Source organism: Rattus norvegicus, chromosome 11 (assembly GCF_036323735.1).
Source record: "Rattus norvegicus strain BN/NHsdMcwi chromosome 11, GRCr8, whole genome shotgun sequence".
Taxonomy (NCBI): Eukaryota; Metazoa; Chordata; class Mammalia; order Rodentia; family Muridae; genus Rattus; species Rattus norvegicus.
In genome coordinates this window covers 78406357-78433988 of record NC_086029.1, presented here as the reverse complement: position 1 = coordinate 78433988, position 27632 = coordinate 78406357, and the positions used below count along the sequence as shown (strand labels likewise).

Genomic DNA, 27632 nt, shown 5'->3' with positions numbered 1-27632 from the left:
TGAGAACTTTAGGCCACTTTCCTCCTAAAACTATTATTTTTCTGTTTCTGACTAGGGCGGTCATCATATCTCCCAGAAGAACTAGCTCCAGAAAGTTTATAAGCTGCAGAGATGGGAGCAGGGACAAGGTTAGCTGCCATTACTATCAATGGTTGTTCCTGGGCAGGTGACTCTGGAAACACAGAGATCAAGATTTTAAAATTATTCCGCTAGGGTTATTTGAATTTTATTCTACTTGAAATTTTAATGTGTCAGGGCATGGTGGCAAAAGCCTTTAATCCCAGCACATGGGAGGCAGAAGTTTGAGGCCAGCCTGCACTACACAGAGCCCTGGACCAGCCATGGCTACATCATGAAACACTGTCTCAAAAACAAAAACTGGGATGTTTCTAAAATACTGTTGAACTCAGAGAGTAAACGGTGGGCTGACATGCTCGAGCATTTAACCTACCTTCAGCTTTGAGGAGTCGCTGGACAGTGAAACTCAGTCCTTGGGGAGCCGTGGCTGTGTTTGTGCTCAAGTCCACCGTGAAGTCCTGATTCTGAATTTTGACAACAGTGTGCTTCTTCTTTGCCTTCCATGCATCCTCCAACTGCATGTTGGCTATCTTGTCAAAACACCGTGTGGTGTTATTAGCAATATATTGCCATTCCACAAATGTAGAGACGTAGTCTGCCTGGTTTTCCTTTTCCTTAGCCAATCTAATGCTCTTGACCATGTTGTCAATCTCATCTCTAGCTTCTACCACGTCTCTGCTGATTCCTGAGACTTTAATCAAAGGTTTCTTCTGGTTCAGCTCAATGATGATGTTCAGCCTCTTCTGCATCTCATTCAGTTTCCTGTACTCCTCGGTGTCAAAGTCTCTGACACACTCGTCCTCATTGGTGAAGGAAAACTGCTCTTTGGTAATCAGACTCTTTAGCCAGGAGATTGTACCTTCCACACTGTCTACACCTGGGCCACATATCTGGAAAACTGTGAGCTCAATTTTCTTTTCCAAAACCAGGGTGTTCTTTGGGGGTGAAGCTTGTGTTGGAAAGCCAAGGAAGGCTAAAGAGAAAATGGACATTAACGTTTCTTTTACTCCCTTCAACATCAAGGTTAGGAATATATATTTCATAAAAGCTACCAACTCACAGGCAATCTTAGACATCACTGACGGCTTGACAGGAGCTGGAGAACCTTCTCTTTCTTTCATGTTGTCATAGAAAAATTGCAGAATATGGGGCTGGAAGATAACAACTTTAACTCTCTTCACAGCCTGCACTGATTTCTTCTGGACAAATTCTTCAATGGCATCCAATACCGCTTTTGCTACTACCTTTGGATCCTGTTGAGCGCTTCCTTCAAAAAAGCAAATTTTTTTTTTAAAAAGTCAAGGTTAAGATCCACCTGCAAAAGGATGCAACATAAACAAGGAATTCTAGTTGTCACAGGAAATAAACGTGCCTGCTCCCACTATAATCGATGTAGACTTCTGATATTACCCCAGCAGGTAGTTTTGAAGTCCTAGGTACATTTTGGGGTTGGGGTAGGGGGCTAGGTTTTATTCCATGCTGTTCAACACCCAAACACCCCAGGCCAACACCCCAGTAAAAGACCCTAAAACACAACTGGTAGTTTGTGACATTCACATCTGTCCTCACCTGATCTGGCTCCCAGTGTCACTCTTTCCATTACAGAGTCCAGGGGACTTCTCCCCTCCCTCTCGATTTACTAGTGTCTCAAAAGATCATAAAAGGAAAAAAGAGAGCTAGTACATTTTGAAACAACATGGTCCATAGAGGGACAATTTACCCCCGCCTCTGCCTGATTTTACACATATGTCTGCATCCTTCCAGCTACCTCTGGGGACCTGATTTTTCTAAAAGCACCTACAACTATAAGCTACTTGTCATCTATAATTCTGCCTGTATTGGTTATCCTGAGCCTCCAGGATGTCTTTCTTCCTTATATTCAGTCCAATTTCAGCTGCCCAGAAGGAGTCAAAGCTGATGTACGAGTAGATCATTCCTGTCTTCAGCATGTTCCAGATCTTGTTTCTTGAGCCCTGAGAACCATCTACTAGGTAAGACTGTGAAAAACCCCTTTCTAATCATGGGTGAGGCACAAAGTGAATGGCAACTGGCAAAGTCACATGACGGGCAATCTAACAGTCCCCTGGGCAAGCTGGCTTTGGATAATTTGGATTATCCCTGTCAATGGTACCGGTCACTGTGGCAGAAAATGATAGTAGATACCTTTGACTAAGCTTGTGGACCTTAACATGTGGGTCCAGACCAGTTTTGTTACAATTCCTAACAGTAGCAAAATCACAATTATGAAGTAGTAATGAAAATACTTTTATGGTTGGGGGGGGGGGTAAACCTCAACATGGGGACCAAGTTTTGCTCATTCCCTAGTGGGTTGAGGGGACCTTGGGGTGAGGGAAGCGTCTGCTCCTAGGTGGGGTATTGTCAGGATCTATTTAGGAAAGGCTAAAGCTAACAAGTGGCCTTCCTGGTGGTGATCCACCTTTTGCATGGCCTAAGATGGGTGAGCTCTGAGAGGCAAGGCCCCAAGAAACTTCATTCAGGGTGGCTTCTTGCTGCTGATCTGCCTTTCCTGTCATTATTAAATCAATATAATAATCCCTGGGCATTAGTCCACCCTATTGAGCAGACTTTCTGCAAATTAACATAAAGATGAACTTTCATGAATTAATGCTGTTTAGGTGAATTAATAATTTTATAGAATTCCTGATTTGATTCAAATATTCTTAGAAAGAAAGTTTTAAGAGATGCTTTTAGTTGTTTAGCTAGAAAGATGTAATAAAGAATCAAGAATAGAATGTGCCTAGTCCTCATAAAATAGTAAGTAGAGGCTGCATAATAAGGAATACAATGAGCTTTCACAGTTACACTAAAGAGAAACAGGCTTGAGACAAATTTGTGATCAAGGAAAAACATTCATTCTAGGTCAGGTCCAAGGACGAAGCCACAGGTGTACACTATGCTAAGGCAAGGTCACGTGAAACTGTTGCTTTGAACTTATAATGAGCTGATAGAACGAAACACTGCTTTGAACTTAATATCAACATCCTTCTATAATTCCCATTTTGTGTAACATTTTATCTACAAGGTAATTTTCTAGAGAACTTTCGTCTAAGCAGGTATAAAAAGGCCGGAGAAAAAAATAAAGTCATTGGCTTGGAGGGCTCTTCCCTATCCATCCATATATCAAATGTTTGTTTGTCTATGTGTAGGTATGCAAAAATACTTGTGGAGTGGATGAGACAGCAGCTGGGCCCAACATGAATGTATTTATGAGTGTGACTGTGTGTGTGTGTGAATGCCTGAGCATGCGCGCACACACATGCCTATTTGCTTGGTGAAAGTTTTTCTTTCTACAAGCATGGTTTTCTTTTCCTGGTTCACAAAAAGTTAATTGCACCAAGCCTCCCTCCCCCCTCACCTGGCAGTGAGGCTGTTAATTGTTAGATATTACCAAATGTATATCTGTCTGTCTATATGTATTTTCAGTTAAGAGTTAAAAGAGTTCAGAATTTCTTGCTGGGCATTCTTCCCAGCCCCAGATATTTAAGTTTTGATCCATCATTAGTATTGAGCCTATAAATCACCACTACTGTCACTGGCCCTTCCGATATCCCCCAACTGCCAACACTTCTCCCTAGCTGCTGCCTTCCAGAGGGGGGTGGGTGGTGATGGAGAACTGATGACACTCTCAGTAAGGTGTCGCTGACTCAGTGAGGACCAAGCCCATGGGAAGTAGACACGCAGAGGCTGAGCCTTGAGAGCCTGTGGCTACAAACCTGTGCCAATAGCTGGTAGACAAATGGATGAGAAACTGCGTTGTTCACATTCTTCCAAAATACAGGAAACTGATCTCTTGACATCATTCCCACCATCAACATGAATAATACTCTTACATTTCAATAATCCACCTCCAGTGACTATGTACTCTTTACCCTGTTGAGCTGTGAAACATAAAACGGATTCAGAATCAGATGTCAAACCTACTCTTAAAAAGCAAGCTGTCTGATCTGGAGAGGAAACTTTATGAATGAAAAGCTCCTGAGGTGCTATATGCAGTAGAATTCTGTGGCTTAACTTCTCTTAACTGTGAGATGACTTTATGCTTTTAACTCTCATATTTCATCCTTTAATACAATATATGGTCTTAAGAGTAATACATTGTCTTCCCAGCCCCAAGACCTTCCTGGCTTTCCTCACAGCTACTCATATTCAATCTTCCCATTTACAGTCTGGCACCAAGAAGTAGTATTGATCCTTACCCAAGCGAGAACACTCTTGCTCCACATTTTGTCCTGCACCTTCCAAAATTGCTTTGGAGACCCCTACATGAGAAAACCAAGATGGTAACTTGACCAGAAAGAGAACCTTTGTATCACAACATATCCCATCACAGAGAGTCCCACACCTAGCATTACTTATAAGGAAGAAAGTTTCAAAAATGTTGCCATTTGTAAGAATGAATGCTGGCTTTTAATTCCAACACTCGAGGCAGAGGCAAGGTGATCTCAGTGAGTTCAAGGCCAGCCTAGTCTTCAGAGCAAGTTCCAGAAAAGCCTGTCATGAAAAAAAAAAAAAAAGAAAAGAAAAAAAAAAAGAAAAGAAAAGAAGCTCATTGAAATAGCCTTAAAGCTATTAATTAACATGAGCAACCCCAGGCCAACAAAACCATTTAGCTATAGAAACACTTCTTTATAGGATCTACACACTGATTTACAACATGACACTGAATCCACCTCAGTGAATACCTGATTTGAGATTAAACGTGCATGATGTGGAATTGACAATCACATCTGCCACTTCTTTGATGATGTCCCCGGTGGCCACTTGGAAGAGGATCGGGCCAATATTCATCTCATGCACTCCTAAAGTAGGGCTGGAAAGACTCCCATAGATACCTGCCCAGAAAGAAAAAAAAAAAAAAAAAAAAAGCAGACTCAGCAGAAGCAAGAGCAATTTGGGTCATAGGCCACCCTATCTCTGTACTTGATGTCTTTTACTACGGCCCTGTCCCTGAGCCTGGACAGAAGAATCTTTTGAGCTTAGTAAGAGTGTTAGGCCCTCCTGGACAACATAGCAAAACTTCACTTCGAAACAGTTTCAGTAAACCCAAAACAAGATAACCTCAAAAACAGCAAACCATTTGACAGAGAATTACTGCTTTGTACTGTCCATTACTGTGTCTCTTGGAAAATACATGTCCCATTATCCATTGGAGGTGGTCATCTCACTGGTAATTTAAATACCCCACTGTACAGATTATATAGTTTAACCTGCCGCCACTTTTGTTCCAAGCTCTGTGAACAGGCCAGTGTCTTTTATACTCAACATGTATGGAATATAATTTAACATGTTCCATAATCTGAATTATCAGAAAAATTATCACCACTATCCTTTACCTGTCACCGAACAGCTACTCAGTAACAAGAAATCACTGGTTAACTTAAAAGCGTTACTGAACCTTGTGTGTCTTCAGCCTTGGGATTCTTGCTACTAGGATCTCCATTACTCCTTTTGTCAAATTCATCTAAAAATGCCTGGAAATATAAACACAGTTTTGGCCATTAGACTCCCTACTTGGTGAGTGTGTTTGCTTCATTGGGGCTTTTGATTCTATATGCACACATGCATAATTGGAAAATAATAACTCTCAAACAATGTCTTTGAATTTACTTCTGTGTTTTTAAAGTTACAAAAATAAACATTCGATTCCTTTTCTACAAATGTGTCCTATAAAAATAGACATGTGAACCAAGATGCAGATACAAGGGTATTAACTAGAGTGCTGTTCACAATGAAAACAGGGCAGTTAAAATCCAGTGGGGAGGCCTTTCAGCACATTTCACATGGCCGTGTGCTGACACAGTAGCCACTGAAAGTTATATCCTCAAAGAATATTTAAAAGGATGTAGGAATGCTTGTTTTATACTTTTATATGAAGAGAATATTAAATTGCATATTTTTATAATCTCATCTAAGAAAATCACACTTGTAGCAGAGACTGGGATAAGGCCGACTATACAATTTCTACATTTTGGGCTATTCAACATGTCTGCATCAAAAATACATCCACCTCTTCACCAAGCAGCTCCTACAGAGCACACTGAGAAGCCACGGTTAGACCTCAGGCTCCAGCTTTGCAGTCTGTCCCAGTCTCCGCTTACAAATAGCTCTTTTTGTAAGTATAATCTAAGCTTAAATGTCTTTAGACCTTGAGAGTTTATCATGTTTGGAAGGAGAATAGCAGCATCCAAGTGTATGAAAGGTATCAGTAGAGACCAACCCTTTCCATAGACTTGCAGGGCTTTCTATATGGTAAAGAAAATGAGACCAGCTGGTGGGGTGTGCATGGGGTGTGCACGCCTTTGATCCAACATCAGGAGGCAGAGATGGACAGATCTCTGTGAGTTTGAGGCCAGACTGGTCTACAGAGTGAGTTCCAGGACAGCCAGGGCTGCATAGCGAAACCCTGTCTTGAAAAACAGAGAGCGCAAGGCCCTGGGTTCGGTCCCCAGCTCCGGAAAAAAAGAAAAAAGAAAAAAAAAAAAAAGGAAAAACAGACGGGGGGGGTGGAGTGGGAGAAGGATGGAGGGGGAAGGAAAGGGAGAGGGAGAGGACGACTAACTTTCCCAAATAAAGACCGGATAACTCAAGCCTGTGTTCCAGGACTCTGTGCTACCCACGCACTATGGCTTTGTATATATAAGTCTAAGCCTCCAAAGTAATTATGATTTCTAGAGGGAAAAGCATGTTCTGCACAGTGTTCAATGCCTACATCACCTTACAGCAGTGTATGCCATGGGGAAGTCATCGGAAACTCTTACCAGCCGGGCAGGTAGATGCAGGAGGATTGCCATGAGTGTGAACAGTCTAGGCTACATAGCAAGATTCTGTCTCAAAAACAAAGCCGGAACAAACAAGCAACCCCCCCCCCCACTGTATCTGTGCAGTCCAAGCTGAAGGACTCAGAAGGTTTGGCTGCCTGGTTAGAACATAGGCTCCATTCATTTGCTTCTTGTCAATTTGTAAGTATCTAGGTTCAGATAATAAAATGTGACCTAAAATTCCAAGAGCTCAATCCACAGGCATCTGCACACTGCTACCTTTAACATACTATTACGGAACTCTTCAAACACTGTCAGATACTCTACAAGGTTTGAAAGATGGGGAACAGAAGTTACCACAGCTGGATGTTCTGCAACACATGGGCCGCCACACTATGACTGATGATGGTCCTGGTTATTTCTGCTCCAAGCATCCCACTCCCATGGGGACATGCTGTTGTGTTCTAGATACGTCCTTCACTCGCTAGTAAATACATTTCCAGAAAGGGGAGCTGGGTTCATTTGCATCCTGTCCCAGAGTTTTCAGATTGATAACAGCACAATTGGGCCTTTCTATTACATATTAACATTTCTAGGGCCATGTGAGAGGCAACCCTACAGCTTGAAAAGGTCGTAATGAGTATCACCATGCGTGAGCCTTCCTTATCTGACTTGGACATAAAGACAGACGTTCATGAGACGGTTATAAACGCACACATCAACTCTGGAACTGATCAAATCCACGTGAACGACTGCTACCTCGAGATGCTTTAGTGATAATGTTATGTTCAAAATTAAGTGGTGAGTCATTCAGGGATAGAATCGTATGTGGCGGAAAGGGGTCAAACACCTCTCCGTAGAGCAATAGCAGTTGAGGCTGAATAGCAGACACATTAGATCGGTTTGTGTACCTCTGTGCATCTTTGAAACTTTCCTGAGTAAGAAGTGTTTCTTTTTGTCTCTAATTTTTCCTTGAAATTTGTCATTCTATATAACCAGCCAGTGCTACACCTACACATTCCTGTGATGAAAAATAGAGGAGATAAACACCCTACTAGACCAAGAAGAGTTAGAAGAATGCAACTCTCAAAACTGCCACGGCCAAAGTGATCGGAAGCAGGCCCCAGTCTGTACCTGAATGTTTTCATGGTCCTTGGGGTGCAGCAGAAACTGAACCTCTTGTAAAGTCTTCAGTTGGTTCCTGCTACTGAATTTGAGTACTTCTGAAATTATCAATTTAGCAAATTCGGGTTTAGGAAACCCCAGATTTCCCGTTCCTATTGCTGGAAATGCAATGGATTGTAGAGACAGGTCCTCGGTGGTCCTCAGACAGTCACGGATGATGTTTTTCATGATCTGAAAAAGCGCAAAGCGCCTCCTTAAATGGCTTGTTTACAAATGGGAGACACCCCCAACCCCCAAAAACAGAAAGCTCTGGGAAGCTTTCATAGGGAGCAGTGTCCACTCCTTTATGTGTTCAATGAAAGTTAGCAGCAGTCTGAAGAGGGAAACTCAGGACAGAGAGTTTCATCCACACAAGAGTGAAGGGGGCACGGAAGCTGCCCCTATCCAGAATTACCTCCCAGCTTCAAACCCTCACCTTACTTTTCTTACCAAAATGGAACACTCAGCCTGGCCCTTCCCCAACCCTCAATAATTACTGAGCACAAGAGCCAACATACGTTATTAACTATGACCTACAAGAAGTCATCTACAACCAAAAGGAAATGGCTAGGATACAGGGCCTGCCCAACTCATGATGTTGTTACAGAAAAGAAGCAGATGGGGGGTAACCGGTATGCTAAAGGAGGGGTTCGGAGAGCTACCCCATCCCCAGAAAATGCGGAGTCCTACCTTTAGTGACCACTCGCTGTTGTTGCTTTTCCATGGTGGGGTCACCACGTGGAAGATGGAGCGGCTGTTCAGATTACAGCCGCTGGTTTGAAGAACTGTACCCACACTGACAGAGACCCCTTGTCCTGCCTTGGTCAATTCCTCCTGGAGTTCTGGCCCAGCACTTTCCAAGAAAGCCTGAGAAAGGGGTCCTTTGTTGAGTATAAGATCCGAGGAAACAGAGTTCACAATGGCATGGGCCTTAAAGACAAAAACCAGAGATTCTTTTCAACTTCTTCATAAAGGCAATTCATCAACCATAATGTCATTTGAGCCTCTTCAAATCACCGCTCAGAGAAACAAGACTCTTAAAAGTCAGGGTGGAAACAATCCAAATGCCCATTGGCTAATGGGTGGGAAAGGCTAACGTACATTTATCTCATAGGACACTGTGCAGCCACTGACAGGAATGAAATTACTCCGACACGGATGGCCCCAGAAAGCATTCCTCTCAGTGAGAGAACCTGGTCAGGGAAGATCACAAATGCACCCTGCATCATATGGAACTTCAAGAGTAGACGAATCTGTAGGGTAGCCAAGTGTGGCACTGCATGGCTTTAATCCCAGCTCTGGGAAGGCAGAGGCAGGCAGATCTCTGTGAGTTTGGGGCCAGCCTGGTCTACAGAGAGAGTTCCAGGACTGCCAGGGCTACACAGAAAAACCTTGTCTCAGAAATAAGTAAATAATAAATAAATGGGGCTGGAGAGATGGCTTAGTGGTTAAGAGCCCCGACTGCTCTTCCAGAGGTCCTGAGTTCAATTCCCAGCAACCACATGGTGGCTCACAACCATCTGTAATGAGATCTGATGCCCTCTTCTGGTGTGTCTGAAGACAGCTACAGTGTACTTATATATAATAAATGAATAAATCTTTAAAAAAAATAAGATTTTTTTAAATAAGAAGGATGGTTAATTACATGACTGTTGAGTGATTTTTAGCTTTTTTTTTTAACATAGCCTATGGGGATATGCTATTGCACTATTTCCAGGTTAAGAGTTTCAACTGTGTCATTGTTGATGATACAGCACCAGAGACTTTTTCCTGAGGGATGGTTAGAAATACTTTCTCTTGTATAGCAATTCAAAACAAAACAGGCTTACAACATCTGGTCCATTTCATCTATTACCATAGCCAGTATATCCCCAACTGTTTCGTTTGAAGGGAGTGGGGGAAAGCCATACCCACTGGTGCTGATTTAGGACTTTGATCTTGGTCTGTAGACATAGCTTTCAAGGATTGACTAAGTATGTCACAGTAGGGGCTAGAAAGATGGCCCAGCAGTTGAAAACACTTGTGTTTTTCCAGAGGACCTAAATCCAGTTCCTAACACCCACCCCAGACAGCTCACAATCACCTGTACCTCCAGCTCCAAAGGATCTGACTAACTTCTGGATATCCACACACGTGACAGTCACTCACAGAGTCACACACACACATGCACACAGGTGTATGTAAAAGGGAACAGAAGTAAATCTTTAACAGCTTTTCTCTACATTTTGAGACTTTTCTTTATTTCTGGTGCTGTAATCGTTTTCCTTTTTTTTTTTTTTTTTCAAACAAGGTCTGGCTTCAAATTCACTACTACACAGTCAAAGATGACCTTGAATTTGAATTTCTGATCCTCCTGCCTCCACCTCCCTAACTGCTGCTGCTATTACAGACATGGGCCACCACACCTCGTTTGTTTATGTAGAGCTGGGGGACTGAACCTAGGACTTTGTGCCTCCTAGGCCAGCATTCTATCAGCTGAGCAACAGCCAAACCTTCTTCTTTAAAAGTAGAACAGTAACAACAAAATGCTCAGAGCTGTCTGAGAAGCAGAAAGGACGTCATTTGACCTTTATGTTTACCATAGAAAGGTGTTTGAAGGTCCGGTAGGACAGCATGTTCTTTCCCTCCACCACGTTCTCATTTGACCCTCAAGAAAGCAGATACAGACCATGTGACAGCACAGCACATTGGTGGACACTTACCTCAGCATTCTGCACACCTTCTTCAATCAGGCGGATGTTCAAGCCTTCTGGTGACACCAGCAGCTTGCCTTGCTTCTGGGGCATTTTCCCAGGTGGTACTAATGCTTTAACACTGGCTGGAGAAAGGATATCTCTATATGTAGTCTTGACAGCTTCAGCAAAGGCCTTGGCAACCTTTGCAGATACGTCCACCAGATAAATCTTTTTCACGGAGTGCGTGTTCTGCTTCTGTTGGACGTTGTCCTTGATGGCTGAAGCAATGGATGCCACGCACAGGTCTAAGGGAAAATCAAAGATCCCAGAGCTGATCGCTGGTATGGCTATGGACTGGCACTTGTACTCTTCAGCTAAAGTGAGACTTTGTTTCACAGCTTTCTTCAGGAGGTTCACACACTCCAGGACCTTATCTCCCTTCCATCGAGGCCCTACGGCATGGATGACATAACGACAAGGGAGCTTGCCTGCTTTTGAGATAACAGCATTGCCGGGTGGGACCATGCCTCCCTTTTTCACGATCAGGTCACATTCTGCTTGGAGGCTGGGGCCCGCAGCCTTTGAGAGAGTGCCCGCGAGGCCATCGATGTGCTTAAGGCTCTCATTGGCTGCGTTCACTACCACATCAACAGGAAACAGACTCAGGTCTCCCTCGTGGACAATCAGTGTAACCCCAGGGCCTATGTCCCTCTGTAAGTAGCACTTCTGCTCCTTAAGGCTGTCTTCCTCCCCCTCTTCACCCTCCTTCAGTTCAACGATGCATCCATACAGACGTCTGATCTCCATTTTGTAATAGAATTCTTTATCCTGGAAGAAGTGCCTGGCACCGGCTTTGTCAGTCTGGAATTTTCTGACGCAGACTGAATCCCGGATTTCCTTGACTGTATCCAGGCACTCTAGAACTTTGCTCTTGGAGCCAAGTAACAAAATGCTGTTTGGATCATCTTTAGTCTTGAAACTCACACTCACATTTGCCTTCTTTGTCTTTGACAGTAGCCTCTTGTCTGTCTTTAAATAGTCAATAATCAAGGGTGGATCGATTTTGACCACTCTTTCAACTTTCATGTGGTTTTCCAAAAACTCGAAAAGCTGCCTATGAATTTCATTGACTTCTTTCACACAGCCGGCGATGACGACCTCAGCCGGGACTCCCGACGTCAACTCATTCTTGACCATAATGGCTGCGTAGGAGCCGTGTCTCTTTTGCAGAGGGTGAATTTTCTTCTTCCACACATTACTTCTCAGAACTTCCTTGTCCTCAACTTCAATGTGCTTATGACTTAAAGCACTGAGCATTTTGGCCTCAGCTTCTGCCAGATCTTTGGGAGAACTTCCAATTAAGAAAAGAGCGTTATCTTTCAGCTCGTATGTGGCAAGAATGTTCTGAGCCTTGAACAGAGCATTGGAGAGTCTCTGACCGTCTACTTGCTGCAGAAATCTGAAGACTTCGGAAGAAACCGGGACATTTTTCTGAGCCATGGAAAACACCTTTTCTTGGATTTCACACTTTACTTTGTACACATCTGCACGGAGGCCTTTAATGCACAGGTACTGAGCCGTGGCATCGTAAGAGATCTCCATCTCCGGGTACTCTTTGCTTAGATCCTTCAGGAAGCCACTGTGGTACAGAAGAAAATGCTTTCCCGAGGAAATGGCCACTTTCTCCTCCAGACTCTGCTCTTCCCTTCTGAGCTTTTCAGTGGTGCGCTCTATTAGTTCCCTGATTTGCTGGCTAATGCCTTGGACATCTTCTGATTTTCCTGCTACATTCAGACTCTCCTTCTCAAACTCAATCAAAACCCTGTCATCTCCTAACTCATGCTTTATGATGTCCCATACTGGCGAGCACACTTCAAACACCATCACATCATATTTAGACCTGATGCCAGAGAGTGCTGCGGACGCATCCCTCTGCCAGGTCTTGATGCTCGGTCTGTGACTGACTAAGGTGGCGGCCGGTCTGACGGTCAGTTTACCGTTGATTTCAGACCACGTCAGCTCGCAGTGACAGTGCCTCATTTCATCATTTATCTCCTCCATCAGATGATCATTTTTCTGAAAGAACTTCCACAAAGGAAGATCCAGGGACTCCTGGAAAGATGCTGGAAGCTTGACCAGAGGCTTCTCCTCACCATACAAGGCTGTGCCCAGGGAGGGGTAATATGGGAAGACAGACAGCGGCATCTTGTTGAAACTGTGTTTCTTGGCCATAATGGTGTCTAACACTTTGAAAACAAAACAGACAGACAGACAGACAGAAAATAAATAGCAATAATCTTTCAAAAGAACACAAACTTTTCTAGAGGACAAAAGTCTCGGGTGTTTGCAGAACTTAAAGGTAGCATTCTCCCACAAGCTCAGACGTAAACCGATACGAACTGACTTCGCAAGGTGGACTTTATTTAATGCAATAATTACTTTATATACTCTATAATTAAATCGTGTTCCATTCTATTGTTTTCCTGATGTCACCGATATATGTGACACGATAACAAAACAGATACAAACAAGCACTCGGTTGATGTGTGTGCCAACACGAAGAACATTTTAATCCTCAGAGTGGAGGACTGTGGCGTCTGTCCCTTCCTGTGTAGTCCCAGAATTTAACTTTCTTCTTTTTTCTTTTTTCTTTTTTTTTTTTTTTTTCCGGAGCTGGGGACCGAACCCAGGGCCTTGCGCTTGCTAGGCAAGCGCTCTACCACTGAGCCAAATCCGCAACCCCAGAATTTAACTTTCATACTCAGCTTAAATGTGCTAATATCTTCACAGGACCATAACTGTGCCCGCACTCTTCATTGCTTCCCCAGGCCTTGTACGTGGGTTTAATGCCTTTAATCCTGTCAATGGCCTTCTCAGGTAGAGAGTCTATCTCTGCCTTAGCAGCAGCTGAGGAAGCCGAGTCTGGGAAACATCGGGCTTCCATAGAATGGGGTATCTGAGTTAAATGCCAGCACAGGCCAACCCAGACCCATGTTCTTACCCTAGAACCAAATCAAAATTATCCTCACAGTCTCTGGAGAGCCCAGCCCCAGAGGTCACAACATAGTAAGGCCTTCCCCACCATAATCTCCCAGCCACCACATGTACCAGGATGGCTACCTCATCCTGGCCCTGGTAACACTCTCATTTATTCTCTCTCTCTCTCTCTCTCTCTCTCTCTCTCTCTCTCTCTCTCTCTCTCTCCTTCTCTCCTTCCCTCCCTCTCTCTCCCCCATAGGACTCTCCTCACATCTCACATTTTTATAGTTGTTGGTAGTAAGCAAGTGTAAGTAGCCTGGAAATGAGAGTCAATCTAGCAACAACTTGGATTTAAACAGCACCTATGGTAGAAAGATGCTAAAAAAAAATAATGCCCTTGTGTATGACTTAGTCCTAGGGCAGGTATCAGGCCAGGGAGAAAGAATGTGACCTTCAGAGGCCCAGAGATGTAGGCCCAACCTCCCACAGTGGCTCCAGAGAGGTAGGACCCCGGGACAGCCCAAGTAACCTTTAACATGGACTCAGCACCACCCCTGGCCAAGCACTACAGGGATTATTTAATTCTCACTGCACTCCTCTGAAGTAACTCCTAACTCGCTATCTCGACAGACGGGAAAAACAAAGGTCAGAGGGTTAAAGGTCATAAGCCAGTGAACACCAATCAGAATTCGAACGCACACGTCCATGCGACTGGAGACCACTGAGGACCTCATCGTCAATATGACTTTCAGTCTCCCTCCTGAGGTTATGAGAAAATGTCCCCGTAAGTCCTACCTCCACACAGTGATAGAAGGGAGAACTACAAATGCTTTGTAGAACCACATGTATGCATCTTTACCTAACCTTGCTGAAATCAATTTGAGAATCAATATGGGGAACTAAACACACATCTATCTCTTCATGAATATAGCCTATCATACGTTCTGGGAATGGCCACTCTTCCAGTCATGGATTCACCCCACTTTGTCTCCCATCAGCTTGTGTTGCTCTGTGAGAACCTTCATCCCTGCCTCATTCTGCACCAAATCCAGGCGAATGAGAGACTGACGCCATTTCTGACAGATTAGTGGTCAAACACACGAGGGTTTAAGTAACTGCTGTAATGGCCAATCATATGAGTTGTGCCCATATGGGTTGTACCAGGGGGGTCGGCTGAGACACAAACCTTTGCTGTCACAAAACTCAACCAGCGCCGAACTCTCTTCGGGGAAACACTCAACTCGGGCGACCCTACCACCCCCGTTGAAAGGGTTTTCAAAGAAGAGTTGCAGCTGGTAATCATCCACCCCAGGAGGCAGGTTCTCCACCCTCACTACATTGGTCGTTTCCAGAAGTCTCGGGACAAGTTGGAGTTGTTGATTTGAGCGGTGGCTGATACAATCAATAATAAATTTTTTGGTATCTACAAAAAAGAAAAAGTATGAAATGAGAAAATCCCGATGACATCTCTGTACAGTATTGAAGGTTTGGCTACAACGGAGAGGAGAGAACTACCCATTGCTCTACCTTCTGCCACTGAGCTGGCCTTTACACACAGCCAACCCTCCTGGGTGCTTTCTTGCAACCCAGCCCCTCTCCCTGTTACCACCCCACCCTTCTCCCCATTTTCTCACAGCACCCACACCCACAGCCAGGCTACCGGAATCAAACTCATGTCCAGGCAACTCTTTCCAATTTTGTCTTTATGTTGCCACAAATCAAAAACAAAATAAAACAAAACAAAAAACCTAGTCATGTTTTTAAAATCTTCCTCTTCTGTCCTTGTATATTCAATTGCCTGTGTCTGCACCACCCTTCTCCAATGTGGGAGACATCTTTGTTTCATTGTGATGCTGAGGGTCAAATCCAATCATGCTACTCCGCTTCCTCATTTGGTCCTATTTACCCTTCAGGACTCAGCCCAACTAGTTCTCTTAATTAACACGGTGGACGGTGGTCCTACGATGTGCCAATTACTGTGCTGGAATCTGGGAATCAATGAAGAAGTCCTTGCTTGTATATCATTTCCCAGTGTTTGACTGAACACAAATGAATGGCTTTCTGGACATCCAACAAGGAACAGATAAAGCTGGGACTCAGACTGGGAGTATATCTCTATGTGGTTTTAGTTGGAAGGAGGGTCGCCCTCTAAAGGACAGTTGCCAAGTGGATAAAGGGAGGGAACAGAGGCAGCATGAAACGAGCTTGGTGTAGTTCAGGGTCAGGCAACACTGCTGGAGCCCATACTCAGCCCAGCGATGATGCTACATCCTTGTCTCCCGATCCCCACAGGTTCTGCCACATCTGAGAGGCAACTTCTCTTTCATCGTCATTATTCATTTACGTACATGCCTCCTTCCTGTCCCCAAGCTGAGTTCCTCCAGAGAGGGAACGCTGTTGGGCCCCGGGTCCTAAGTTAGCACATGGCCCAGAGCAATAGCTCCAGTTTGGATCTAAACTGCCACAGAGGCTCGTGTGTTAGCAGGATCAGCCCTCCACAGGATGCTATTGAGAAGCAGTGGCTCACCTCACAAGCGAGGCCTGTGAGAAATGCTCCCTTCACCGAGGGACCCTGGCTTCCCTCTGTCTCTCCTAGCCATTGAGATAAACAGTCTTCCACAAGCTGTCAACGTGTCTACTGATTGAGGACTGAGGCCACGCAAAACTGTGAGCTAGAATAAACCTTGCTTTTTGTAGGCCGATCGGCTCAGTTTATCTGCTACAGTAGCAGAGAGCTAACACAGTATGTGTTCAAGACTGTTGCTCAGTGAACAGAAGCTACGTCATTGAAGTCTACAGTTCCCTTTATGGGTCTGGAGAGAAGGTTCAGAAGTTAACAGCACCCAGAGCACAAACCTTTGCAGAGGATTGTGAAGTGATTCAGATCCCAGCATCCACCAGAAGTGGGATCCAGTTCCAGGGAACACAATGCCCTCTACTGACCTCTCCTGGCACTGCATGCACACTAGCAAAGCATACACATAAAATAAACAAATCTTTAAACTTCCCTTTATAAGAAATAATAATTTTGAAATAATAACAGTGCCCTTTATCGAATCCTTACTATTTTAAGTATCACCTCATTCAACCCTCACAGGGATTTATATAATGGCCATGCCCTTTTTATACATGAGTGGATAAGGGACGGAGAACATACCTTGGTGAGCTTCATACAACTAGTTAAGTGACAAGGCTAGAATTCTGACCACACCTCCTGTGAACTTGACTGACACATCACTGCCATGGCCATGGGACATCAGGGCTTGGGTTTGGAATTTGCCCCGTTCTAGGTAGAGATGGCACTTGCTTGAGACAATGACCTCATTTTGTATGAGTCCCAGGGATCAAACTCTAGCTGTCAGGCTTGGCAGGAAGTGCCTTTGCCTGTTCTGCCCTCTTGCTGGCCAGGGCATTCATTTTCCGGGCTCTCTCATCCCTGCATGTATGACCATGAAAGGGTTCTACCAGGGAGAAGCACAATAAAGTGGCAGGAGAAAGGGGAGCGGAGGTGAGCTGAGGTGAGCTGCCTGGGCTCAATCCAGTTCCTCGGGCTCTCTCTTGGTACCACTGAGCCCCTGTTGCGGGTTATTGAAAGGAATGAATACATCAACACGTGCAGAGATTAGCAGGTGCCTGACTAAGGGTAAGTTTGGTGGCATTAGTGCCTCCCAGTGAGTGCAGCATGGTAACAAGTCAGTCTTTACTCCTCCCAGGGATGTAAAAGTTCAAGCTCATTCATTTAGACTTTCTGCCCCGCCCCCAACCCCAAGCCCGACTTAGGCAGCCATATAATAACGGGCAGTCTATTGCATATACCCGAATCTGATCTCAAAATTACTTTGTTTCTCTTTCAAAAATTTGGGGTGGGGGAGCATCTGTATTGACTTAGAGACCTCTTTTACTCCCTAGAGCAAAGAACCAAACCATCAGAGACATCTCAGATGCTGGGGAGTGGTACACAGAAGCCTGGGAACGCAGTGGCCCCTGGAGCTCACCTATAGGCTTCTGAAAGGTAACCACAGCAACAGCGAAATCTCGGATCAATTCCACCTTAAAATCATCACTAGGGAGGCCACTTATATTCTCCACCAGGAAGGTCAGCACCATCTCCGATACTTTCTCGGGCAGTTGTTCAAATGCCACCATGGAGGAAATATTTTCACATTCTTTTGGGACATCTTCCATTTCTTCTGATCTGCTGCTGGGAGAAGGTGTTGTGTCCAAATCACCTGAAAAATTTGGAAGTGACAGTGAAAGGTGAAAGGTATCATCAAAGTAAATTAGGCTAAGACACGCCCTCATCCCTAATTTTCCTCACCTCTTGGAAAACTCAGAGAAAAGGAAATCTTACATAATGAAGCTTTTGCTTTGGTGAATTAAAAACAAATGCAGCACCAGGTGTGGTGGCCCACACTTTTAACCCCAGCACTGGGGAGGCAGAGGCAGGTGGATCTCTGTGAGTTCGATGCCAGCCTGGTCTACAGAGTAAGTTCCGGGACAGCCATGGCTACATAGAGAAACTCCCGTCTCAAAAAATAAATACAAAAACTAAAACATAGCATTGTTTTCTGTTGTTGGAATTAATTTGACTTTCATTACTTTTTTCGGTTTTGTCTTTCTGAGATATCATCCCTCACGTGCTCACAAGTACTAAACTCTAATTACAGGGTGGAGCTTCTAAAAACAAGGCATAGCTTTCCTCACGTGTCGCTGGCATGTGGCACACAGCTGAGGCTCCCTGAATTAGCGCACTCACTCTTTGGCTCACTCCAGGCAAGCAAGGGTGTCTGATGATGTGCACACACTCATGCTAAACAAAATAACGGTTTAAAGATTAACGCTCTAACATTATTAATGAGAAATGACTCACTGGCTGAGATAGCTCGTTGCCTAAGCAGGCCAGCACCCTTGTAACAGCTGAGCATGGCTCTGTGTGCCCAGTCTAGAGGGCGGAGATGGACAGAAACCAAGAGCTCCCTCCCTGGCCAGCACACCTAGCCAAAAGGGCAAACTTCAGGTTCAGTGAGAGACCCAGGCTCCAGGCCAGAAGGCAGAGAGTGATGGAGGGAAAGGAAGAATTCCTTTTCCCAAGGTTTGAGCATCTGCATCTCTGTTGCTCTTGTTTATCCTACCTGGCATGGTTCTTCCTTTGTTACCCTTCACACAGATGTTAGTCTTCACTAAAGTCTGGGGCAGGACGTGGACCCTGCCTACCCACTAGTGAAGCAGGAGTCCCCAGCCTAGCCCCAGTACTGGCTGTTCCCTGCAGCCAGTGAGGAAGAAAGAGCTGGGGAGCTGGGGTCCACTGAGGACACACCCAGTGCTCCTCACAGAGCGCCGGGTACCCAGAGAGCCACACAAAATCCACTACACATCCTGTCCTTGCTGTTCTTTGCCACCCAGGCACAAGCGTCCATCACCACCTCCTAGGTCTCCTTCCTGCCTCCTCATCTGCAGACATCTCCCAGCACCAGAAGGAGCTCTCTGCTGGGAGCTCTAAGAGCTGAAGCGGCTCCCTCAGGGAGCGCTTCATACACATTTAGCTGAGACCTGAGTGATGCAACTCAACGCAGCTCCAAGCTGAGCAGATCCTGCGTGGTGTGACTCGAGGGAAAAATCTCCTAAGCAACGCGTTTAATAAACACAAAACTGCCCGCCCTCGCTGAGACTTTACCTGGTTTCACAGCATCTTCTTTTGTCTTGGACTCCTAAAACCCAAACAGTAAGAAAGCATCAATACACAAATCATTTCTTTGTATAAATAAGGCATCCCTTGGGCCAGACTGGAGGCATAAGTTAAGCTGAAGTGATAGAGACACACTTGGGTTATGAACTGTTGAGTACATCCAAGGCTACACGTCACAGCTGTCTTCTTGCTGGCCACAGCGATCAGTGACAAAAGTAGACACACACAAGAGTCCCCAGCCCGTGCCAAAGGTAAGAAGGCTCGGCCCATGCTTTCCCAACACAGAGTACTTATTTCATGATTACTGTGTGAGCACAGTGCATGTGCTTCACAGAGGTCCCTGACAATCTCCTTCACACTTGAGGGAACACAGAATACACAGTGACCTGCCGGCCTCTCAGGACCGCAGGCTTCTGCTTATAAGGAAGCCAAAATGCAAACTTCAACACCCCAAATTCATTACTACTGCACCTCTCCAAATCTAGACTCTTCCAAAAGTGTCAAAAGTAACTGTTTCGTCATCATTTGTAGCCTTCCCTCCCAGCACAGTTCCAAGCTTCTGTTTTTACCCTAGTGTGACTTAGGCTTTGGTTTACCATCTTTCTCTTTCTTTCTTTCCTCTTTCTTTATTTCATCGACAGTGTCACTATGGCTGGCCTGGACTTGCTTTGTAGACCAGGCTAATCTTGAACTCTGCCTACCTCTACCTCCCTAGAGCTGGGATTTAAGTCATGAGCCACCTCACCCACACATAGTTATTGTATTTTCATCACCAAGATCCCCACATACCTCAGAATAACACCCTGTGCCCTTTCGAGTCCCTCCTAGGTTTCCTTACCTCTTCTGGAATTGCCTTCTTAGAGACTGAGGCTTGCCCTGGGTCTGCGGGCAACTGGACGGTCATTTTGAATGTTCCTTTTCCTTGCCACACTAACTCATGATTCTCTTTCTCCAGAACATTCTGCCGAACTGAGATATTAAGAAGGAAAAAAGTTTTAAGCCAAACTGCAATTGATCTTCCCTTAGATAATTATTTACGTGATTTCTATAGTCGTCACCATTCTTTTTTTTTTTCTTATTTCTTTTCTATTTTTCGGAGCTGGGGACCGAACCCAGGGCCTTGTGCTTGCTAGGCAAGCGCTCTACCACTGAGCCAAATCCCCAACCCCAGTCGTCACCATTCTTTTTTTTCTTTTCTATTTTTCGGAGCTGGGGACCGAACCCAGGGCCTTGTGCTTGCTAGGCAAGCGCTCTACCACTGAGCTAAATCCCCAACCCCAGTCGTCATCATTCTTAGTCAGCAGCTCAGGCAGCATCTCTGAGAAGCAAACTCTATAGAAGGAAAACTTAACAGACGGATTTGACTCTCAGCTTTAAACTGAGTATGTTGTGTGTGTTATCACGTTGTGTGCACGTGGTGTGTGTGGTGCGTGTGGTGCATGTGGATGGATGTGCACCCCTGCTCGTGTGAAGCCCACAGCAGGACACTGAGTATCTCCGTTGCTCTCTGTCTTCTGGCCTGGAAACCAACCGGGTCTCTCAACTGAACCTCAAGTTTTACCCTTTCGGCTTGGCTTACTGGCCAGGGAGCTCTTGGGATCTGCCAAGATTCCACTGGGCACTCGTAGCCATGCTTAGCTGTTACAAGGGTGGTGGAGATTCAAACTCTGGCCTCACACGTACCCAGTAAGCTCTCTTCCTTAGTAAAACATTCCCTGCCCCTAAACTTACTTGGGTGGTGTTGTGAGACAAGGTCTTACTTACTGTGTAGCCTTGGCTAGTCTAGCCCTTGCTCCCAAGTGCTCGGGTCATACTGTCATGCCCTGCTTACTTTCTAGAACTCACTGCTTTAGATTAGTTATGGAGCATCCCTGGGGGCCTGGAAACTACAAGTCATTTGCCTATCTCATAGTGCTAACAGTTTCAGAAGCTTTAAGGGGTGGGGCCTAAGGAAAGGACGTTAGGTCATGGGAGCCGATTCTCTGGGAGGAAGGGGAGAAGATGATCCTGCGACCCCCTGTCCTTTCTGCCTTTATCACTTCATAGCCAAGAGTTCTCGACAGGGTGTACTGCCTTGTGCCACTGTCCCAAAACCAGCAGGCCAACTGACTGTAGACTGAAAACTCCAGAATTGTTGAGCCCAGATAAACCCTTCCTCTAGTCAAGCTGATTATCTCGGATACATTGTCACAGTAACAGAACTCTGGTGAATACTCTAAGTCCTGCTAAACAAATCTTACTTAGGAAGCCTCAGTCTTCTTAGCGACTCGTGAGGTTAATAGGGGTTGTCTTGAGTCCATGTGCAAAGGGTATTACCTTGAAGATGTATAGAGTTTAGTAGCAGAGAACCTGTACTGTACTCAGTAGGCACTGAAGATAGAAATATCTAAAATCACAGGGACGATTGGGTCTATGGAAGCCATGTTTTAGGAAGGTGACCCAGCCGGCCATTATCAGAATGACCAGGAGTCCAGCCATTTTAACCAACACCTTCACTTACAATGATGAAGAACCATATCTGGTACTAAAAGGGGCAGAAAAAAAACAGAATAGAGAGGGTTGGGGATTTAGCTCAGTGGTAGAGCGCTTGCCTAGCAAGTGCAAGGCCCTGGGTTCGGTCCCCAGCTCCAAAAAAAAAAAAAAAAAAAGAAAAGAAAAAACAGAATAGAGGATATTTGCAAAAACGGAATTAGAGCACAGGACAGCTGAATCCTTGCCATTTGATTTCCAACTCTGTCATAAACTACCTGGGTAGCTATAGAGAAATAAACACCTCTGGAGCAGAGGTTTCCCCACATAACGAATTCTCGGGAAATGCTGCCAATCACAGGAAGAGCTACGAAAACATAGACTGAAACATGGGAAGGGGGCGGCAAGAGAGAGAAGTGGAGGGTTGGGGATTTGGCTCAGTGGTAGAGCGCTTACCTAGCGAGCGCAAGGCCCTGGGTTCGGTCCCCAGCTCCGAAAAAAAAAAAAAAAAAAAAAAAGAACCAAAGAGAGAGAGAGAGAGAGAGAGAGAGAGAGAGAAGTGGAAAATCAAAATCAGTGTAGTTCAGACCAGGGAGAACTGGGAAGGAAAAGGGGGTGTGGCCAGCATAGAAGATGGTACAAACGGATCTAGGAGAGAGTTACACAGAGCCGCTGTTCACAGCTGCAACCAAACGTGGGGGTCCTATTCAGCTCTAGTGAGCTCTAAGCCTGTCATAAAGGGAGGCATGAGTGTTCTCCCGCCTCAGCCATGAAGAGGGCAGGCCAAAGGGGACCTCACTTAGATGATCCCCCCAGATACAGGGGCTATAATCCATCCATGAAGGAACATCTATCTGGCTCTAACTGTGAGTAGACAGGAGTTTCCAGAGAGTACTGGGCTGTCGAGAGGACTGAGGAGACCTAAATGGAAGCCCGTGACCTAATGTCATGTGCCTATGTATTTCTCTCCTTTTCTTCTACCCTGGACTTTGGTAAAGTCCATCCAAGGCATCCAGACATGTTCACCTCTTTGTAGATTGTGTGCAGGGTGTATGAGCACCTCAGAAAGCACTGGCGGCATCAACAGTATATGGTTCCCGCCAACGTGTATCTGGGAGAAGGCAAAATTCTGGTGTCTAACCTCCCCCTTTCACCCACCTCAGGTCATCTATGTTCAGTTTTACTTAAGAAAATGGTGAGTTCTAGGGTTGGAGAGATGGCTTCGTGGTTAATATTTTACTACCTGCTCTTCTAGACGATTCAGATTTGGTTACCAGAATCCATCCACATAACCGACCTACACAGTCTGTAGCCCCAGTTCCAGGGGAGCTGACGCCCTCTTCTGGCCTCTGCAAGGATTGCATGCATGTGGTAGCTATAAGCAGGCAAACGCCCATACACATACAATAAAAATAAATCTTTTTTGTTGTTCGTTTGTGTGTTTGTTTGAGGCAGTGTTTCTCTGTGCATTCCTGACTTTCCTGGAACTCTCTCCACAGACCAGGCTGGGCTTGAACTCAGAGATCTGTCTGCTTCTACCTCCCGAGAGCAGGGATTAAAGGTGTAAGTTACTACCACCCGGCAAAATATTCGTTTATTTATTTGTTTGTTTGTTTATTTTTAAGAAGATACGTTTCCTTACTTCAAGGATACCTAGGCCCTTGCACAATAAACAGGAGCCAAATTGGGACTGGAAAGCATGATAAAGCGTGCCCATCTGAAGTGGGGTTTACAGTGTTTTGAGTTACAGTTTGAGAGGGTAGCTCATTCAAAGCCACTGACTGGCAGGCTCAAAGTCCTAAGGGAAAAACACAGTAAGCGGATGCATACTGTATTGTACACAAATCCAATCAGCCTACAAAGGTCAGATCTTCCGATTCCTACCTCCACAAGCTAATTTCTACTGGGGAGGGGATGCTGGGAGGCTCAGTAGTCCTGTCCAGCTATTGTAGATATACGTGAATGGTTAGGCCTGCTTGGGCTTCTTCTGGGCCTGAGAGTGGTGCTCTTTACAGGAAAAACACGCTGCTGCTCTTAAGTTTGTTGCAGGGAAATTCCAGATGACTTGCCACTGAGGAAGCGGTGCCTCAAACAGGAAACCGAAAGTGACTAGATTCTAGTCTCCCTGAAGACTGCCCCTCCACAAGGTTAAATTTTAATAGATTTTGAGTCATCTGTGTTGGGAGTAAAACTAGAGGGATGACCTGGAGCAGTCTGGAAGAAGTGGGGGGGCTTCGTGCTAGGAGCCCTGTAGGGTGGACGTTGAGCAGATCTCTATCTGCTTTTGGTGAATTTCATTGTGAGCCCAGCCTTTCAGGGCTGAGTCACATGGCCAGCCCAGGGGCCTGCTGTAAACACTAAAACTGGAATTGTATTATCACAACAATAATTTTTCCGTGCTGTGTATTTCAGTATACTACCAATATCTTAGATATAGTCTCTCTGTTTTGTTGGTTTGAGGTTCTCAATAAACAATGGAGGCTTTTTTTTTTTAATGTTTAGCATGTCCAGGTCACTTCGGAGGGCTGGTGTTACATGATCCTATTCAGCCAATACTCACTGTTACTACAGTATTTAGGGTGGAGCTGGACATATCTAGTTACCCCAACCTCTCCTGGGACCAGGATGCCAGTAATCTGCACCCCTAACATGTGACCAACATTTGAGGATAGTGGCACTCTAGTGAAAAACGCTCTCCATACAGGTCATGTCTTCTGGGATACTGAGAACTGGACTCAAACTGGGAACCCCCCCCACCCTCTGCGGTGGTTCTCAACCTGTGGGTCGCGACCCCTTCAGCTCTAATGATCCTTTCATGGGGATTCTATCATGGTTCACAATAATAAGCAAGGTTACAGTTATGAAGTAGCAAAAATAATTTTGTGGTTGGGGTCACCACAACCTGCAGAACTGTGTTAAAGGAACCGCAGCACTAGGAAGGTTGAGAACCATGGGTCTAGGAAAAGTGAGAAGGAAATTCTTCTACCAGCTGCCCATTGAGCGCTCTCTAGTGAAATCAAACCAATGTTTTCCGGAAGGGGTCGCAGCCACGCAGGCCTCTTGTGTCCTCCTACCCAGGCTTACTGAAACCCTCTCTCTTGATTTCATTTTTTTTCCTTCTTGGGTCTCTGCTGGGCTGTTGTTACCTTGCCTGGTCTCCTCAGCCTCTCCTCTGGCCCAAATGTTTCCTCCAAATGCAAGGACAAGAAGGAGGAACTCTCTGCACTCTGAGGATGACCCTGGTCTGCAAAATCTCAGATGTTAACAAATGGTGGCTTTCCGGAAGCCATAGGTCTGGGACTTCCACTCGATCGCCTGAGGAAGCTATCGAGGAAGGTGGACAGAGGTGGTGGAACATTCAACGGCTTAACTGTTCAGAGGCCTTCCGGAGATGAGGGAACACACCCAGCCTGGGTTCAAAGCTAACAGCTACCTCAGGTCATCTTGCGGCTGAAGAACGAGGCAGGTACAAGGCTCCCCCTCCTCCCTCCCCTCCCCCGCCCTCCAACTGTGGCACAAGAGCTCCAGGGCATCCCCTTCTCAAGCTCATTTCCCAAAAAACCCTGCGGTGCTAGCTGACCCAGGACTCCTCGCGTTTCTTAATTCTTTTCCTGCCCCACCTGAATAATAAAAACAGGAAAGTTAAAACAACGAACAACACGGGAAGATAGATGGCTCCAGGGAGCGACTGGAAAAGCAAGGGAACGCCGCTCTGGGTTGTGCTGTCATCCAGATTCTGCCTCCACGATCTCCGGCTCCTGCAGCCGAGAACTGGGCCTGCCGCCCGTGGCCCCGAAACCCGCGCGGGGCGACCCTCCCCGACCTTCGCGCCCCTCACCATCCTCCGGGGAGAAGAGCACCAGGAAGCGTGCTGGGTTCCCGGGCTCCGGGACGACCTCGCACTCCCCTCCTCCAGATTTCTTCCGGCTCTGGAAGTACATTTGCAACTTGTTGATCAAGTTCTTCGGGGGGTCGGGACCCCAAGAGCCCTCGACCAGCAGCGGGAAGGGACCCGACGCTGCCATCCTGACTGAACTAGGAAGCAGCGACTTCTGGATCAACCAAAACTGCCCAGAGTTTTAACTTACTTCTTTCACTTTCATTTCCTGGAAACCCCTCCCCGCCCTTAGTTTCTATCTTCACCTCGCTGTCTCGGGATTGGAATAGTGCAACAATCCGCACACACTCGGGCCCGGGGCACACCCAGTCCCCCCACTTTGTTCTCTTGTCCCCAACAGAAGCGAGTCAATCTCAAAGAGCTGACGTCTGCCATCCTCCATCCCCGGGCTCTAGCCTCCAGGCCACCTCCATAGCGGCTCCCAAGCTGGGCCCCGCCCGCACTCCACCAGGGCCACAGCAGAGCTTGGCTCCATCACTAGGAGAGTTTCGGGGTACCTGAAACCCGCATTGTATAAGAAAAGGAAAGCGCCTGCAAAATTATCCGAGTGAGCAGGCCTGCTCGCTTGGGGACCACTCACGGGAATTTGTTCTGCCTTTCCTGCTTCTGAATTCTGTTTTCTCATCTGTGCACACTTTGTGTTTGCAAACTCTCAGTTTTGAGGACCGGGTGCTAGGTGTCCATGCTTTCTGAGTATTCAACGGAGGGACATGGGTATGGGGACACAGGAGACAGTAGACAGCTCTAGGGAGAAAGGTGTTGTTGGAGCAAAAGAGCAAGGGCTCCTAGCCTGATTATGGGAAGGTCAAGAAGCACTTACAAGCAAGGGACATGACACCAGAGAACCTGTGGGCTATTGAGAAATGACTTGGTTGGTGGGGCTGGCACAAAATCACTTAGGCTGCTGCATGGTGGCTGAGTTCGACGTGAGTGAAAGAAACCAAACTGACCTGGGTGCTACAGAGAGAGCCCTGGTCCCGTTGCAGATGGAGGGCTCTTGGGGCGCCCACCCCCCGAAGAACTTGATAACTTCTAAGCTTCCACTGGAGGCAAGATTGGCCGAAGGATATCAAAAATTCATCCAGGAGTGGCCCAGGCAAGAAGCTAAATACAGGAGTGAGATGGGCCGACTGTGACAAGGATGAGAAGAGTCTGAGAATCTGTGTATCCTCAGGGAGTGATGAGTGAATATTTGGGACACACATTTAAGGGAGGCTTTGCTGCTTAGGGCTAGGGTATGGTGGCCCTCTGGGGGACCTTGATAGCACCATCTGATGGAGAACAGGGAGGTGCTGGGAGTAGGGGAATCTGAAGAGGACCGAGGTGTGAAAAAAGGAAGGAAGCAGAGGCAACAAAATACCCAGATCTTGGGGCTGGAGAGGTGGTTCAGCAGTTAAGAGCACTGGCTGCTCTTCCAAAGGTCCTGAGTTCAATACCCAGCAACCACATGGTAGCTCACAACCATCTGTAATGGGATCTGATGCCCTCCTCTGGTGTGTCTGAGGACAGCTACAGTGTACCCATATAAATAAAATAAATAAAATAAAAAAAAAAGAACAAAAAACCCAGATCATTCCAGAAGGTTGACTGAATAGGAAGACCCGGAAGTCAGAAGGCAGTTGAGGGATGGGGGTTTGGGTTCCGAAAGTTGTTACTTTCGTTTCTTGGAGTTAAACATTTTTGAAAATAGAAAAGAGCTAGGTATGGGCAGATATTGGTACAAAGAAGAGATGTGAAAGATACTGGTGATATCAGCCAGGACGTCCCAGGTGCCAGCCGCTGGGCATTGTGAACAAAGGTTGTATACTGAGGTTTAGGTTCACCCCCCTTCCCCTTCAGATCAAAGGAAGTGGCAGTAAAGATCTAGGCGTTTTTGTTTTTAACGTTTTTTATAGATAAGTCCC

At 45.8% G+C, this 27632-nt stretch overlaps 1 protein-coding gene across 1 annotated transcript in view; it reads right to left on the bottom strand.

Annotated features, from left to right (window-relative positions):
* Nucleotides 1–25855, bottom strand: part of Parp14 (poly (ADP-ribose) polymerase family, member 14) — a 32068-nt gene extending 6213 nt beyond the window's left edge. Inside the window, exons 1-14 of the mRNA NM_001191659.1 lie at nt 25669–25855; nt 20200–20330; nt 19350–19383; nt 17671–17904; nt 14862–15098; nt 10724–12942; nt 8712–8951; nt 7992–8213; nt 5495–5570; nt 4782–4931; nt 4296–4358; nt 3813–3977; nt 1139–1345; nt 452–1051 (exon numbers count right to left, since the gene is read on the bottom strand). Of these exons, the coding sequence (NP_001178588.1) occupies nt 452–1051; nt 1139–1345; nt 3813–3977; nt 4296–4358; nt 4782–4931; nt 5495–5570; nt 7992–8213; nt 8712–8951; nt 10724–12942; nt 14862–15098; nt 17671–17904; nt 19350–19383; nt 20200–20330; nt 25669–25855 (4765 nt within the window). The remainder of the gene's footprint in view (nt 1–451; nt 1052–1138; nt 1346–3812; nt 3978–4295; nt 4359–4781; nt 4932–5494; nt 5571–7991; nt 8214–8711; nt 8952–10723; nt 12943–14861; nt 15099–17670; nt 17905–19349; nt 19384–20199; nt 20331–25668) is intronic.
* Between the last annotated feature and the right edge of the window lie 1777 nt (nt 25856–27632).